At 41.6% G+C, this 15479-nt stretch overlaps 1 protein-coding gene across 2 annotated transcripts in view; it reads left to right on the top strand.

Moving 5' to 3' along the window:
* asb2a.1 (ankyrin repeat and SOCS box containing 2a, tandem duplicate 1) overlaps positions 1-13472 on the top strand; it is a 14795-nt gene extending 1323 nt beyond the window's left edge. The window contains exons 1-9 of one of the 2 annotated variants that reach the window (XM_028605284.1): positions 1-273; positions 2735-2845; positions 6780-6949; positions 7175-7330; positions 8082-8330; positions 8825-8996; positions 9458-10028; positions 11742-11895; positions 12905-13472. The exon at positions 1-273 is cut by the window's left edge and continues 537 nt beyond it. In XM_028605284.1, the coding sequence (XP_028461085.1) occupies positions 2766-2845; positions 6780-6949; positions 7175-7330; positions 8082-8330; positions 8825-8996; positions 9458-10028; positions 11742-11895; positions 12905-13044 (1692 nt within the window). In that variant the 5' untranslated portion in view covers positions 1-273; positions 2735-2765 and the 3' untranslated portion in view covers positions 13045-13472. The remainder of the gene's footprint in view (positions 274-2734; positions 2846-6779; positions 6950-7174; positions 7331-8081; positions 8331-8824; positions 8997-9457; positions 10029-11741; positions 11896-12904) is intronic. The other variant, XM_028605283.1, reaches the window with a different exon arrangement.
* Positions 13473-15479: the final 2007 nt, after the last annotated feature.

The raw sequence follows: 15479 nt of genomic DNA, 5'->3' as shown, positions 1-15479 counted from the left end.
CTCATTGACGTTTGACCCTTTAACCCAGAACATCTTCTGGTGGCGGGGCAGTGAACAGGGACGTCTCCCTGACACCCCCTGCAGCAAAACCTAATGGGATGTTATTCCCCGAGCCTTGTCTCGTCGTTTCAGCCAGAGCCAGTGGCTTGCTTTCTGAGCTTCCTCAGGGAGCTCTTTGGTGGATCTGCTCAGTGTGGCTCCACGTAGTCCCAGGTCCTTGAGCAGGCGTGATGTTGATCTGCCCACAAAGCCTCTGGCTCCCACCTCCACCAGGTACAGCCGCACACTCCATCCACTTTCTCTGCACTCCACCACCAGGTCTGCATTCTTTGCCTTCTTTCTCTCGTAGGCAGCTTTCAGCCCCTCCTCCCATGGCACTGTCAGCTCTATCAGTATCGCTGAGGATCACTAAAGAGTAAAGATGTTTTAAAGTTAGTGTAGAAATATCTACACTAACTTTAAAATATTAAAGCTAGAGTGAAGATATATTAATGTTAGTGTAGATATATTAATGTTAGAGTAGATATAATAATGTTAGAGTAGATATATTAATGTTAGAGTAGATATAATAATGTTAGTGTAAATATATTAATGTTAGTGTGTAGATATATTAATGTTAGAGTAGCTGTATTGATGTTAGAGTAGATATATTAATGTTAGAATGTAGATATATTAATGTTGAAGTAGATATATTGATGTTAGAGTAGATATATTGTTAGAGTGTAGATATATTAATGTTAGAGTAGATATATTAATGTTAGAGTTTAGATATATTAATGTTAGAGTGTAGATATATTAATGTTAGAGTAGTTATATTAATGTTAGAGTGAAGCTATATTAATGTTAGAGTGTAGATATATTAATGTTAGAGTGTAGATATATTAATGTTAGAGTAGTTATATTAATGTTAGAGTGAAGCTATATTAATGTTAGAGTGTAGATATATTAATGTTAGAGTGTAGATATATTAATGTTAGAGTAGATATATTAATGTTAGAGTTTAGATATATTAATGTTAGAGTAGTTATATTAATGTTAGAGTGAAGCTATATTAATGTTAGAGTGTAGTTATATTAATGTTAGAGTGTAGATATATTAATGTTAGAGTAGATATATTAATGTTAGAGTTTAGATATATTAATGTTAGAGTGTAGATATATTAATGTTAGAGTAGATATATACATTTTAGAGTGTAGATATATTAATGTTAGAGTAGATATATTAATGTTAGAGTGTAGATATATTAATGTTAGAGTAGATATATACATTTTAGAGTGTAGATATATTAATGTTAGAGTAGATATATTAATGTTAGAGTGTAGATATATAAATGTTAGAGTAGATATATTAATGTTAGAGTAGATATATTAATGTTAGAGTAGATATATTAATGTTAGAGTAGTTATATTAATGTTAGAGTGAAGCTATATTAATGTTAGAGTGTAGATTTATTAATGTTAGAGTAGATATATTAATGTTAGAGTGTAGATATATTAATGTTAGAGTGTAGATATATTAATGTTAAAGTTTAGATATATTAATGTTAGAGTAGATATATTAATGTTAGAGTGAAGCTATATTAATGTTAGAGTGTAGATATATTAATGTTAGAGTAGATATATTAATGGTAGAGTAGATATATACATTTTAGAGTGAAGCTATATTAATGTTAGAGTGTAGATTTATTAATGTTAGAGTAGATATATTAATGTTAGAGTGTAGATATATTAATGTTAGAGTGTAGATATATTAATGTTAAAGTTTAGATATATTAATGTTAGAGTAGATATATTAATGTTAGAGTGAAGCTATATTAATGTTAGAGTGTAGATATATTAATGTTAGAGTAGATATATTAATGGTAGAGTAGATATATACATTTTAGAGTGTAGATATATTAATGTTAGAGTAGATATATTAATGTTAGAGTGTAGATATATAAATGTTAGAGTAGATATATTAATGTTAGAGTAGATATATTAATGTTAGAGTAGATATATCAATGTTAGAGTAGTTATATTAATGTTAGAGTGAAGCTATATTAATGTTAGAGTGTAGATTTATTAATGTTAGAGTAGATATATTAATGTTAGAGTGTAGATATATTAATGTTAGAGTGTAGATATATTAATGTTAAAGTTTAGATATATTAATGTTAGAGTAGATATATTAATGTTAGAGTGAAGCTATATTAATGTTAGAGTGTAGATATATTAATGTTAGAGTAGATATATTAATGGTAGAGTAGATATATACATTTTAGAGTGTAGATATATTAATGTTAGAGTAGATATATTAATGTTAGAGTGTAGATATATTAATGTTAGAGTAGATATATTAATGTTAGAGTGTAGATATATTAATGTTAGAGTATAGATATATTAATGTTAGAGTAGATATACTAATGTTAGAGTAGATATGTTAATGTTAGAGTAGATCTATTAATGTTAGAGTAGATATATTAATGTTAGAGTAGATATATTGTTAGAGTATAGATATATTAATGTTAGAGTGTAGATATATTAATATTAGAGTGTAGATATACTAATGTTAGAGTAGATATGTTTGTTCTGTCTCTATATAACTGGCTGTTTTTTATGAGTTTTTTGTAATTTTTCTTGATGTTTTGTTGCTTTTTTTCAACCCTGTTGTGTCCCAGTTCAACAGTTGTCTAACTGTGAGAAAGACAATCTCTGTTCTCTTATTGGCTGTTGTTTTGGCGTGTCGTTGGCAGGAAGACGTTTCAAGGGACCGTCAGTCGCTTCATGACGGGTTCTGGGAAGAGCATGGTGGCGTACCGGCGGCCAGACGGCAGTCTGGTCTACATCGCTCCAGAACCCAAAGAGTGAGTCAGAAACATCTCAGAACCTGGAAACACTCACCTGTTTCACACCTAGATGGATAGATAGATGGATGGATGGATGGAGAGAGAGAGAGAGAGGGAGAGAGGGAGAGAGGGAGGGAGGGAGGGATGGATGGATGGATGGATAGATAGATGGATGGATGGATGATAGATGGATGGATGGATGGATGGATGGATGGATGGATGGAGAGAGAGAGGGAGGGAAGGAGGGATGGATGGATAGATGGATAAATGGATGGATGGATGGATGGAGAGAGGGAGGGAGGGAGGGAGGGAGGGATGGATAGATAGATGGATGGATGGATGGATGGAAGGGACAGACATGTAGAGTTTATTAGCATGTTTTTATTTATAAGAAAGTCCCATATTTGTATGTCTCATATAGTCTTCTCAGCAAAAAAGTTCCTTAGCCATCATAGAATCTATCAGTGTAGGTTGTTTAACGCCTGTGTAAGAAGGGCAAGACTTTGGACAGAAGACGTGCTGACGTTTACGGATGACCTACAAAGTTAAACTCAGACCAAACCGAGGTTAAAGAGATCATATTTCTCCTGTATTAGCTTCTTTTCATTGGCTTCCTGTAAAATCTAGGATTGAATTTAAAATCCTTCTCCTGACCTGCAAAGCTCTAAATCGTCTAGCACCATCATATCTAGAAGAGCTCCTAATACCTTATTGTCCCACTAGAGCACTGTGCTCCCAGAATGCAGAGTAACTTGTGGTTCCTAGAGTCTCTAAAAGTAGAATGGGAGCCAGAGCCTTCAGTTATCAGGCTCCTCTCCTATGGAACCAGCTCCCAATCTGGGTTCGGGGGGCAGACACCGCCACCACATTTAAGAGAAAAATTTAAACTCTCCTCTTTGATAAAGCTTATAGTTAGGGAGTGAGGAGTTGCAGCGTTCGCCTAACCCGGCAGGGAGGGTGTATAGCTCCAGACACGGCACCCTTCTCTTCTCTGCTTCTCTTCATAGTCGTCAGATTCATCTACCAACCCTTATAGAACTGGCCCGGATCTACCTTGCACCAGCTCTTAGCTATGCTGTTAGTTTTAGACTACCTGGGGACTTCCTTTGACACACTGAGCTCCTCTCTCCTCTCTCTTTCCATTTGTGTGCATCATTGTCCCAGAAATGCTTGTTACTAACCTAGCTCTGGGGAGCTTATTCCCCGGAGTCCTTATGTTTTTTCGCCCAGCAGTTTTCCTTGGATTAGGGTGGCCCCTAAATCATGGTTGCAGCTGTCGCCATGGTCCTGCTCCACGCCCTGCTACATCCTGCTACACTCTGCAGTGTGCCCTGCTCCGCCCTGCTACACCCTGTAACTCCATGCAGTGTCCTGCTGCATCCTGCTGCGTCCTGCTACGTCCTGTAGTGCCCTGCTACACCCTGTAACTCCCTGCAGTGCCCTGCTACTCAATGAACTACGACAACTACTATTTCTAGTTACTGATCCATTATCTTTATTGTGACTATTATTGCCACTGCCACGGTAGGCAGTCTGTCCCAGGTTTCTCCCTAAAAGGAAGTTTTTCCTCGCCACTGTCGCACTAACTGCTTGCTCTTGGGGAAATTACTGGAATTGTTGGGTCTTTGTAAATTATAGATATAGAGTGTGGTCTAGACCTACTCTATCTGTAAAGTGTCTTGAGATATCTCTTGTTATGATTTGATAATATAAATAAAATTGAATTGAATTGAATTGAATCAATATTTGTGAGGGGCCAGATTCGGGCCTTGAGTTTGACACGTCATCTGAAGTTTAAAACTTTGAAATTTCATAACAAATAAGTTGCACTTTGTACCTTTCAGCAATATGTCGGTCCAACTGGGCAGAAACGTTATTATTATTATTAATAAACCTAACTCCTTCCACAGTTCTTACTTCACACCAAAACTGCTGCAGACTGTCACAAACCATCCAGACAGATTTATGAATGATCACAAATGAGCCTGCAGTGTATCGAAATATTTACTGTAAACAACTGTTAACTCTGCTAACTCCTAACTGTGTCAGAGACAGATAAGGGATTGGAAGGTCACATTTTCTCAGGTGAGAATCAGACAAGGTTCAAAACTAAAGAAACACTTGAGTTTATCCAGATCAGGTCAGGCAGAGAATCATCAATCTGAGGGTCATCAATCTGCATTTTATTCATTGGGTCAACTCATCAGAATAGATTCATTACCAAATAGGAGCAACTTACAATGGGTTTGTAACCCTCGCGCCATTCCAGATCGTTCCTGAACGCTTGGATTGTTCCGTCTCATTCAGGCAGACTCTACCCCTCTGATGGTCCCTGCAGGGAGGAGGACCTCTCATTCAGGCTGACTCTACCCCGCTGATGGTCCCTGCAGGGAGGAGGACCTCTCATTCTGGCTGACTCTAACCCTCTGATGGTCCCTGCAGGGAGGAGGACCTCTCATTCAGGCTGACTCTACCCCTCTGATGGTCCCTGCAGAGAGGAGGACCTCTCATTCAGGCTGACTCTAACCCTCTGATGGTCCCTGCAGGGAGGAGGACCTCTCATTCAGGCTGACTCCCACCCTCTGATGGTCCCTGCAGGGAGGAGGACCTCTCATTCAGGCTGACTCCAACCCTCTGATGGTCCCTGCAGGGAGGAGGACCTCTCATTCAGGCTGACTCTACCCCTCTGATGGTCCCTGCAGAGAGGAGGACCTCACATTCAGGCTGACTCTAACCCTCTGATGGTCCCTGCAGAGAGGAGGACCTCTCATTCAGGCTGACTCTAACCCTCTGATGGTCCCTGCAAGGAGGAGGACCTCTCATTCAGGCTGACTCCAACCCTCTGATGGTCCCTGCAGGGAGGAGGACCTCTCATTCAGGCTGACTCTACCCCTCTGATGGTCCCTGCAAGGAGGAGGACCTCACATTCAGGCTGACTCTAACCCTCTGATGGTCCCTGCAGAGAGGAGGACCTCTCATTCAGGCTGACTCTAACCCTCTGATGGTCCCTGCAAGGAGGAGGACCTCTCATTCAGGCTGACTCCAACCCTCTGATGGTCCCTGCAGGGAGGAGGACCTCTCATTAAGGCTGACTCTAACCCCTGGGGCTAAAAAAACAGCCCTGGACGTTCTCCCAAATAGGCCCATCATCCGGCCATTCGCCCGTAGCCGTGCGCGACAGACACTAGCCAGGATGTCCTGATACTATGCCACAATACTGTAGCCTATCAGACAAGGTATTCATAGCAAGTAACATCTCAAAACCAATGATGATAACTTGGGTTGTGGTTATTAATGAAGCCTCAGCCTTCAAATAAAAACAAAAAATGTATAATGCCATTACATCTGCATTGAAATTAAAATACAAATAATGAAATGTCACTGGCTACAGAAACCCCAAATTATACAAACTTGTAAACAGTAGAGAGTATTACTGACAACACTTTCAGAGATAAAGTTGAATTTAATACCATAGTCTTCATCCTAGCAGCAAAAGTGAGCTCATATACAACCTCTCATATACAACCAAGTGAAATCGCGGTCAACCTGCAATTAATTTCTAACGCATTTAATGTTTCAAATTAACCTAACAAATTATTAAATACGTTAAGTTTGACAGCACTAAATGGCACGATCATTTTCATAATCATGATGCTCAGCCATGTTGAGCTGACTATGCAATTCACTAAGATAGGGATAAAGGCAGCCTATGATGTTTCCTGCTCCTGGCACTTACTAATATCGCTGATGTGAAATTAACTCACATCTAATGATGTAGGCCGACTCCTCTTCTTCAGTTTTATTTTTACACGTAGCATATAAGTGATTGTATTAGCGCCCCCTGCTGTTGGCTGTTAATATCACTTTAATAGACTTTTTTGTGCTCTGGACTTTTCCAGAACGCACAGATTGTCAGTCCGTCCCTGCTCTAACCCTCTGATGGTCCCTGCAGGGAGGAGGAGCCTCTTTTCAAAGCAATCCGTGTCGGTGATGTGAACACAGTGAAAGAGTTGACGATGCGTCCGGGAACAAACCTGATGACACCGAGTAAACCTGGCTGGCTCGCCATACACCAGGCGGCGTGGTACGGTCAGGACACATGTCTGAGAGTCCTGCTGTCAGGTAACACAAACACACAGACACAGACACACACACACACAAACACACACGCAGACACACACGTGATAATTCTGTGATTAACAGTTCTGTGATAGATTTAAAGTTCTTTGTGTCTCTGTGTGTCTGTCTCTGTGTGTCTTTGTCTCTGTGTGTCTCTCTGTGTGTCTTTGTCTCTGTGTGTCTCTCTGTGTGTCTCTCTGTGTGTCTGTGTCTCTGTGTCTGTCTCAGCTCAGCGCGGGATGATCAACAAGCGGTCAGACCTTGGCGAGACGCCACTGTTCGTCGCCGTCAGCAACAAGCAGCTGGGATGCGTTCAGGTGCTGCTGGAATCCGCAGCAGACGTCAACATCCAAAACTGCGAAAAAGAGACGCCGCTGTTCAGAGGTGAGACAGAAACACGTCTTCACTTGTAGGTTCAAGAGACTAACGCAGAGTCTACAGGAGGAAAGAATTCAACAGGAAACACACACGTTGTTGCAACCCAGGGGGCTTGAAAGCCCGATTCACAATGAACATAAGTAACTCAGAGACAGTTGGCTTAAACATAAAGTGTTCTTTAATAAAGTCGCTCGGGAAAAGGGAAGTGGTCCAAACTTTAACTTAGGATTCTTCCCGTCCGGGGTCCGTCAGCCTTCAGGAGGAGCTGTCCTGGAAGGGTTTAAGCAGAGCGAGACGTTAGTCTTTCCCAGCCAATATGACAGCCACTGTCTCCTTTCCCTCTGCGGCCTTGGGCTGGCTCTCTTAATGGCTTCCCCCTGATTACCTGATGGGCTGCAGGTGTGACCAGTGCCATGTGCAAGTGGCTGCAGCACTTGCACAGGCAGAAAGACTCCCTCTATGGACCTTTTTCACAGCAGACATTTTGACTTGTCATAGTAGGAAAAGCCCTGCTGAGATTGATAACCTTAACAATGGCTCAGTTCCATCAAGTGTCCCAGTAAGATATTTCAGTGAGTCAGCATGAACAACACCAGGACACCTCTCCTAACCTAAGCCTATATAACCCCCCTCCCCTCCCTTGTGCCAGATTGGCTGGCCTGTTTCGCCTGGTTTGCTACATGTTCAAAGCAGGATCCAAGAGTCCTTTAGTCTGTCGCTTCAGGTAATGCTAAATGTTTGTTTCCTTTCTGCGCAGCGTGTGAGCAGAACAGCGCTGCCATGGTGGCGGCGCTGCTGAACCACGGCGCGCTGGTGAACACTTCCTGTACGTCTCTTGGCTGCACGGCGCTGCATGAAGCGGCCTGTCGGAACAACGTGGAGATCTGTGAAATGTTGCTGAAGGCCGGAGCCAAACTCGAGCTCACCAACATCTACGGCATCTCAGCGCTGTTCAATGCCGCACAGAGCGGGCAGCCCACCACGCTGCGCTTCCTGCTCACACACGGTACGTTATCTCCTCTGTCACCGGCAGCATGAACACTGACTATGTTTACATGCTCACACACGGTACGTTATCTCTTCTGTCACCGGCAGCATGAACACTGACTATGTTTACATGCTCACAATATTTATTCTGAACAAGACAATATTTCCGTGGCTAGAGGACGAGAATATTCCCGTTTTCATGCAGCTGTGTAAAACAGGAGGACTAAGTTTTCCCTCTGGCTGGTGGCCAAAAAATTTAACTTCAGGTTCTGCCCCTGACCCTGTCTCTCTCCCTGTCTCTCTGTCTCTCTCCCTGTCTGTCTGTCTCTCTCCCTGTCACCCTCTCTCCCTGTCTGTCTCTCTCCCTGTCACCCTATGTCTCTCTCCCTGTCTGTCTCCCTGTCTGTCTCTCTGTCTGTCTATCTGTCTCTCTCCCTGTCTGTCTCCCTGTCTCTCCCCCTGTCTCTCTCCCTGTCTGTCTCTCTTTCTGTCTACCTGTCTGTCTCCCTGCAGGTGCAGACATTAACAGTCAAGCTGCAGATGGAGCCACTCCTCTGTATGAAGCGACTAAAAACAGACACCAAGAAGTCGTGGAGCTGCTGCTCTCTCACAACGCTGACCCGAACAAACCCGGGAAGAGCGGCATGTTACCGCTTCACATCGCCGCCCAGACAGGAAATGACACGTAAGCACACAGATCTCGAAGATGTCTTTATAGTTTAGGTTTTAAATCCAGTTCTCAGACCAGAGCCAGCGTTTCAGGAGTAGAGAGGCTCAGATCAGGACAGCTAACTTTAATGTTGAAGGCAGATGCTGGGTTGTAGTTTTATACTCTACCTCCGCACATTTCTCTGCTGTTAAAACTACAAAAATGTCTCTTCTTTACCAGTAGTTAAAAATCCACAGCATGAAATACTAACTGGTGAACATGTTACCTGGGTAAATCTGGAATATAAACATTGCTTTAGGACATGCATTTTAGAAGATGGAGATAAGAGTATATCTTTATTACCAGGAAATATGAAAAACTTAAAGATAAATACAGATAACTGTTGATTAGTCTCTAACAGTAACAGTGGGTTTCTTTCATTCTTGTGAACAAGCTAGCGAGTTATCTCAGAATCGGTGTTCTGTTTCCTGTTCCAGCATCGTCTCCATGTTGGTCCCCGTCACCAGTAAAACCGCAGTGCGGCGGAGCGGCATCAGCCCGCTGCACCTTGCTGCCGAGCGTAACCGTGATGAGGTCCTGGAGGATCTGATTGCGGCGGGCTTCGACGTCAACGCCCAGCTGTCCGAAGAGCGCTCGAAGCTCTACGAGGACCGGCGCAGCTCGGTGCTCTACTTCTCCGTCAGCAACAACAACGTGGACACCGTGCGTTTGCTGCTGGCAGCCGGGGCCGACCCCAACCGTGACATGTTCCGGCCGCTGATGGTGGCGGCGCGGATGGGCAGCATGGAGATGGTGGAGCTGCTGGTAGAGCACGGTGCCGATATCAACGCCCCAGTGCCCACGCACCCCACCACGTTCCCCGCAGTCTACATGTTCTCCATGAAGTTCCTGCCCATGTTCAAGTTCCTGCTGGACCACGGAGGCCACGCCCAGTCCTGCTTCAGCTGCGTCTACGGCGCCTGCACACATCCTCCAATCAGAACCAAGCACTCGGACTCGGACCTGGGATACAGCGACGGTGTGCCGCAGCAGACAGTGGGCGTTCAGGTGACAGGAGTCTGCTGGAAGGGTTTATATATTCAACTACACAACCAAGGGATAAAGTCAACATTATGTAACCATAGGCGGAGTTTGACATTTGAGCCGGGGGAGGGGCAAAAAAAAAAAAAAAAAAAAAAAAACTCATTGTAGCAGCTGAGACCTGGCCTACCACTCAGGGAACACAGCACGAGCACATATGGACAAAACAAATGCTAAATAAACATATATCTTTATTTTTTAAGCAGATTTTAAACAACAATTTAACAATTTGCCCTCATGAAATCCAATCGCAACAGACTGTGGGGCGGGATGCCCCGACACTTAAATTCAACTAAAATATAACCGTGACCAATCAGTGTTGGACCTACAGTCTGTTGACATGCCTCTCCAAACGCAGAAATTAAGTGCAATCACACCATAAAATGTTAAGACATGTTAAGAAAAAAGATCTGTATTTTGCTGTAATCCAATGACGTGGAAAAAAAAGTAATTAACAGCGATCAGTAGATCCCCAAAAAGGGTCACCATGTGTCCAGCAAGGCCTGTACTACACACGTCACATTCACCTGCCAGGTCCAAACAGGTGAACGAGGCGTCTCCACTTCGCCGTTTAAACAATGTGGAATAAAACGGTTAAATGTCCAAATCTACACAAAACGCGCAATCAATCAGTAAGCTGACATCAAATGTATATACATGGCATTTAGGAAACCAGACCAGTGCAACAGTCATTTTCGTTTTTTATGTCCTGCTGCTCCCATCATCAGCCAGGAAATATTTTTTTCTAAAGCAGTATATGAAATCAGATGTATTACCTACCACCATTTGGTTGTTTTGTGTTATTTTAAAAAATTATAAAATATCTGGTCATGCCAGATGTAATTATTCCACTCATTTTTTAAACAATGCAATTACCAGTTTCAGCCACCAGGTGGGGCAGTGCTCCCACTCCAGACAACAAGAAGTAAGAGCAAGAGCATTAGCTTTATATAAGCCAAACTACAAAGAGCCACATGAAAGTGCAGCTTTAATTCTTATTTATTTATTTATTAATTAATTTATTTTAAGTTTTAGTCACTTTTTCAAAAGTTATTGTCACTTTCTTCTATGTTCAGGTGATCCAAGGTTGTTTTAAGTGTTTAAATATAGAACACAAAAGAGTGATGAAGTTTAGTAACTTTTTACTTTGTAAAAAAGATGCCACAGTTCTATGATTGATTAACAGTTTTGGGATTGATTACCAGTTCTTTGATTGATTGATAGTTCTGTGATTGATTAACAGTTCTGTGATTGATTAACAGTTCTGTGATTGATAAACAGTTCTATGATTGATTAACAGTTCTGTGATTGATTGATAGTTCTGTGATTGATTAACAGTTCTATGATTGATTAACAGTTCTGTGATTGATTAACAGTTCTGTGATTGATTACCAGTTCTGTGATTGATTAACAGTTCTATGATTGATTAACAGTTCTGTGATTGATTGATAGTTCTGTGATTGATTACCAGTTCTGTGATTGATTACCAGTTCTGTGATTGATTAACAGTTCTGTGATTGATTACCAGTTCTGTGATTGATTAACAGTTCTATGATTGATTAACAGTTCTGTGATTGATTGATAGTTCTGTGATTGATTACCAGTTCTGTGATTGATTGATAGTTCTGTGATTGATTACCAGTTCTGTGATTGATTACCAGTTCTGTGATTGATTACCAGTTCTGCGAGATGATCTCAGCTCCGAGTATCTGCCGTTGGGCGGGGCCAATCATTGACGTCCTGTTGGACTATGTTGGTCATGTGACGCTCTGCTCCAGACTGCTGGAACACCTGGACAGCTTCTCCGACTGGAGCGGCATCAAGGACAAAGCAGGTGACTGATTTTAGGAAAACTTTCTTTTTTTGAGGGAAATTAAACTGTCTTCATTGGATTTATGGAGAAAGCAAAGCAAAATATTTAGACTTTTATTGTCAAAATATTCTGAACATTTTTTCTCAAAATATTCAGACTTTTTCCTAAAAATATGTCGTAATGTCCTGGCTTTTATTCTCAAAGATGTTCGGGAGTTTTCCAGAGGCGGAAACACAAGCTGGATGCTCTTGATTTACATAAAGTTGCCTTGATTCTATTTTATTTTTTCAGATCAAGGCATTTTCAGGGAGACTGAGATGCTGCAATAACAAGATAAATCGTATATGTATAATAACACATATTCTAAATAAGGCCCCTCAAACTCCCATCATGTCTAATCACATGGAAAGTCTCCAAAAAAGAAGTTACACAAAGTTGGTATCTAATGTTCCAGTGTGTCTGGTAGTTGTGTATCTGGTGTTCCAGTGTGTCTGGTAGTTGTGTATCTGGTGTTCCAGTGTGTCTGGTAGTTGTGTATCTGGTGTTCCAGTGTGTCTGGTAGTTGTGTATCTGGTGTTCCAGTGTGTCTGGTAGTTGTGTAATCTGGTGTTCCAGTGTGTCTGGTAGTTGTGTATCTGGTGTTCCAGTGTGTCTGGTAGTTGTGAATCTGGTGTTCCAGTGTGTCTGGTAGTTGTGTATCTGGTGTTCCAGTGTGTCTGGTAGTTGTGTATCTGGTGTTCCAGTGTGTCTGGTAGTTGTGAATCTGGTGTTCCAGTGTGTCTGGTAGTTGTGTATCTGGTGTTCCAGTGTGTCTGGTAGTTGTGTATCTGGTGTTCCAGTGTGTCTGGTAGTTTGGTATCTGGTGTTCCAGTGTGTCTGGTAGTTGTGTATCTGGTGTTCCAGTGTGTCTGGTAGTTTGGTATCTGATATTCCAGTGTGTCTGGTAGTTGTGTATCTAATGCTCCAGTGTGTCTGGTTGTCTTATAATTTGGTATCTGGTAGTTTGGTGATGTTCCGGTTTATATTTCAGCGCCTCCGCGGCCACTGCTGCAACTCTGCCGGGTGCAGGTTCTCCAGCTGGTTGGACGTCGGCGTTTGAAGAAGCTGCCGCTGCCCGTAGGTTTGATCCGCTTCCTGCAGCACCAGGAACGATGTGTGCATGACTGCTGAGAGAAACCCTGATGCTTCTACACTTCATCCAGCTCACTGAAGGCAGGGCACTCGTTGTTATTTATTATTATTGATAGTTTGATCTGCAGACATTTTACAAATGGTGAAAACATGACCAGCGAACGTTTCTTTAACCTCAACAATGGTGCATTTAACACAGCTGTGTGTGCAAGCCAGACAGACCCTTGAGTCTCTGAGGTGGAGTCCACATATTTAGCATTCAGATCTTCTTTAGTTTGGGCCTTGTTGTCTGAAGTTTTAAAGCCAAAAATTCTGATGAATGGCACATCAGCTGCTGGAGCGTCGACATGTTTGCTTCCTCTCTCCCAGCAGATGTGTTATGTGTTAGGTGTTAGGCCGGTTACACACTGGCTGCATGGCATGAGCGTGGCGTTTCTGTTGCGTGTCAGCTGTGTGAATTTTTCTGTCTTTACACACCAGAAACGTGTCTGACGCGGCGCTGCTGCTGCTAGCCTTGTCTGTACACATGGATGTTTAAATTATATTTATATATCTGCATTTATATCAAAACCTCGAGACTTTCAAACATCAACATGTCATTTATTAATATGTATTCGTGTCTAAACAACATATAAACATCTTTTCCTATTCTATTTTGCCTGGAAACGCTTCCAACACGCTTGCGTGTTGTGTGAAAAATAGGTGTCGGTTCTATTTCTAGTGGCATGCATTTTCTCAAGCCACGCCTGAGACACACATGTCACGCAGGCATTGTGTAAGCTCTAACCTGTTAACATGGGAGCCCGAATAAAAACGGACATGCCACGCAGCTGACATGCTTGCTCGACGCATCCAGTGTGTAACCGGCCTTACGCGTTACGTGTTATGTAGGGAGGTTAAAGGTTGTGCAGGGAGGGGAAGACCATTCAGCTTATTAGATGTTTCCTAAACATAAAGATTCACAAGTCCTGCATCTTAAGTAGGGTCTTTAGTCTTTGGAGGACGAGTCTCAAGTCAAGTCTAACTCTGGCGCAAGCATTCTGCTTTTTTACTACCTCGAGTTTACATACTCCACTGATCTCTCACTCACCCACCAAACGACAGAAAACAAACCTCAAAGCAATGCACACTGTTTAAAGATTCAACGTGCCTTTGATTTAAAGTATGGATGCAACTATGTGATTGGGTCTTGGAAATCGTGGCAACGTCTGGTTGGTTTATCTGAACAAGTGAACGCCAACAGTCAGCTGATTAGGTTGGGGGAGAGAGAGAGAGAGACAGACAGACAGACAGACAGACAGACAGACAGACAGACAGACATGAAGAAGCTTGGGGGAGGACTTGTTGTCCCCCCTGTAATGCCAGCAGACGTCAAGCAGGGAGAAGAAATGAGAAGCATGAATGATTTTACACTGAGCTTCATTAGTTTTCATCCTAACATATATGTTTATGTATACATATATGTTAGGATGATAAATGGTATATATTTACATATATGGATATGTGCAGTGTTTATTTCTGAGTGTGAGGATTTGATGAAGCTGTGAAATAAGTTAAGTTTGTAGTGGTGTTGTACTGTATTTCATTACTGTGATATCTCTGTTCCATTGATCAGTTTATTGAGCAGAAACAGTTTCATGTTTGACAGTTTTACTTTCAGACTGTTTCTTCTAATCACTGCTTCTGTTATTGATCATTCATATATTAAAAACTACTCAAATAAAGACTTATGCCTGTAAAACTCCAGTCTGCCGAAATACTTAATACTTAATATAATAAAGACATTTAAATGTAAATCTCTCATTAAGCAGATTTAACTTTAGTTTATGAAATTGTTAAATTTAAAAAGAAAGTCTGTCTTCATAATCCTGATACATTTTTGAACAATTTCAGTGTGGCAAATAATAATTTTAATAAATGTGATTTCTGTTTCCATTTATCAAAAACAAACTGTGTTTTTCTTCAAAGAATCACAAACTCATTTTGGATCTGTTGTTTTTTAAGTACACATGTTTTGTTTGTTTCAACTGTTCAGATGTTCTTAACCCAATAAGAAAGATAATAGATTCAGAAATAACTAAAACAATCACCATCACCAAACCCACCAGACTCCATGTAAATAATCAGGACTTTTAGCGTGAATAGAACCAGCATATTTCCACATGTAAATGGGTGAATTAAGGGTTTATTTCAACCAAACCAGAGTGGTGATTATTGGAACAGTGGCTTTTGATAGTCTTATTTAGTTTCTGTCCACTTTGAATGAAGTTCAATGCAATTCAATTTTATTTATAGCATCAAATCATAACAAGAGTTGTTTCAAGACACTTTACAGATAGAGTAGGTCTAGACCACACTCTATAATTTACAAAGACACAACAATTCCAGTAATTCCCCCAAGAGCAAGCATTCAGTGTGACAGTGGCGAGGAAAAAGTCGGGGGGACGGGACAGGACCCAGGCTCTTGGTTGGTG

Source organism: Perca flavescens, chromosome 18 (assembly GCF_004354835.1).
Source record: "Perca flavescens isolate YP-PL-M2 chromosome 18, PFLA_1.0, whole genome shotgun sequence".
Taxonomy (NCBI): Eukaryota; Metazoa; Chordata; class Actinopteri; order Perciformes; family Percidae; genus Perca; species Perca flavescens.
Note: the sequence above shows the minus strand (reverse complement) of the source record. Positions and strands in the feature narration are given on the sequence as shown.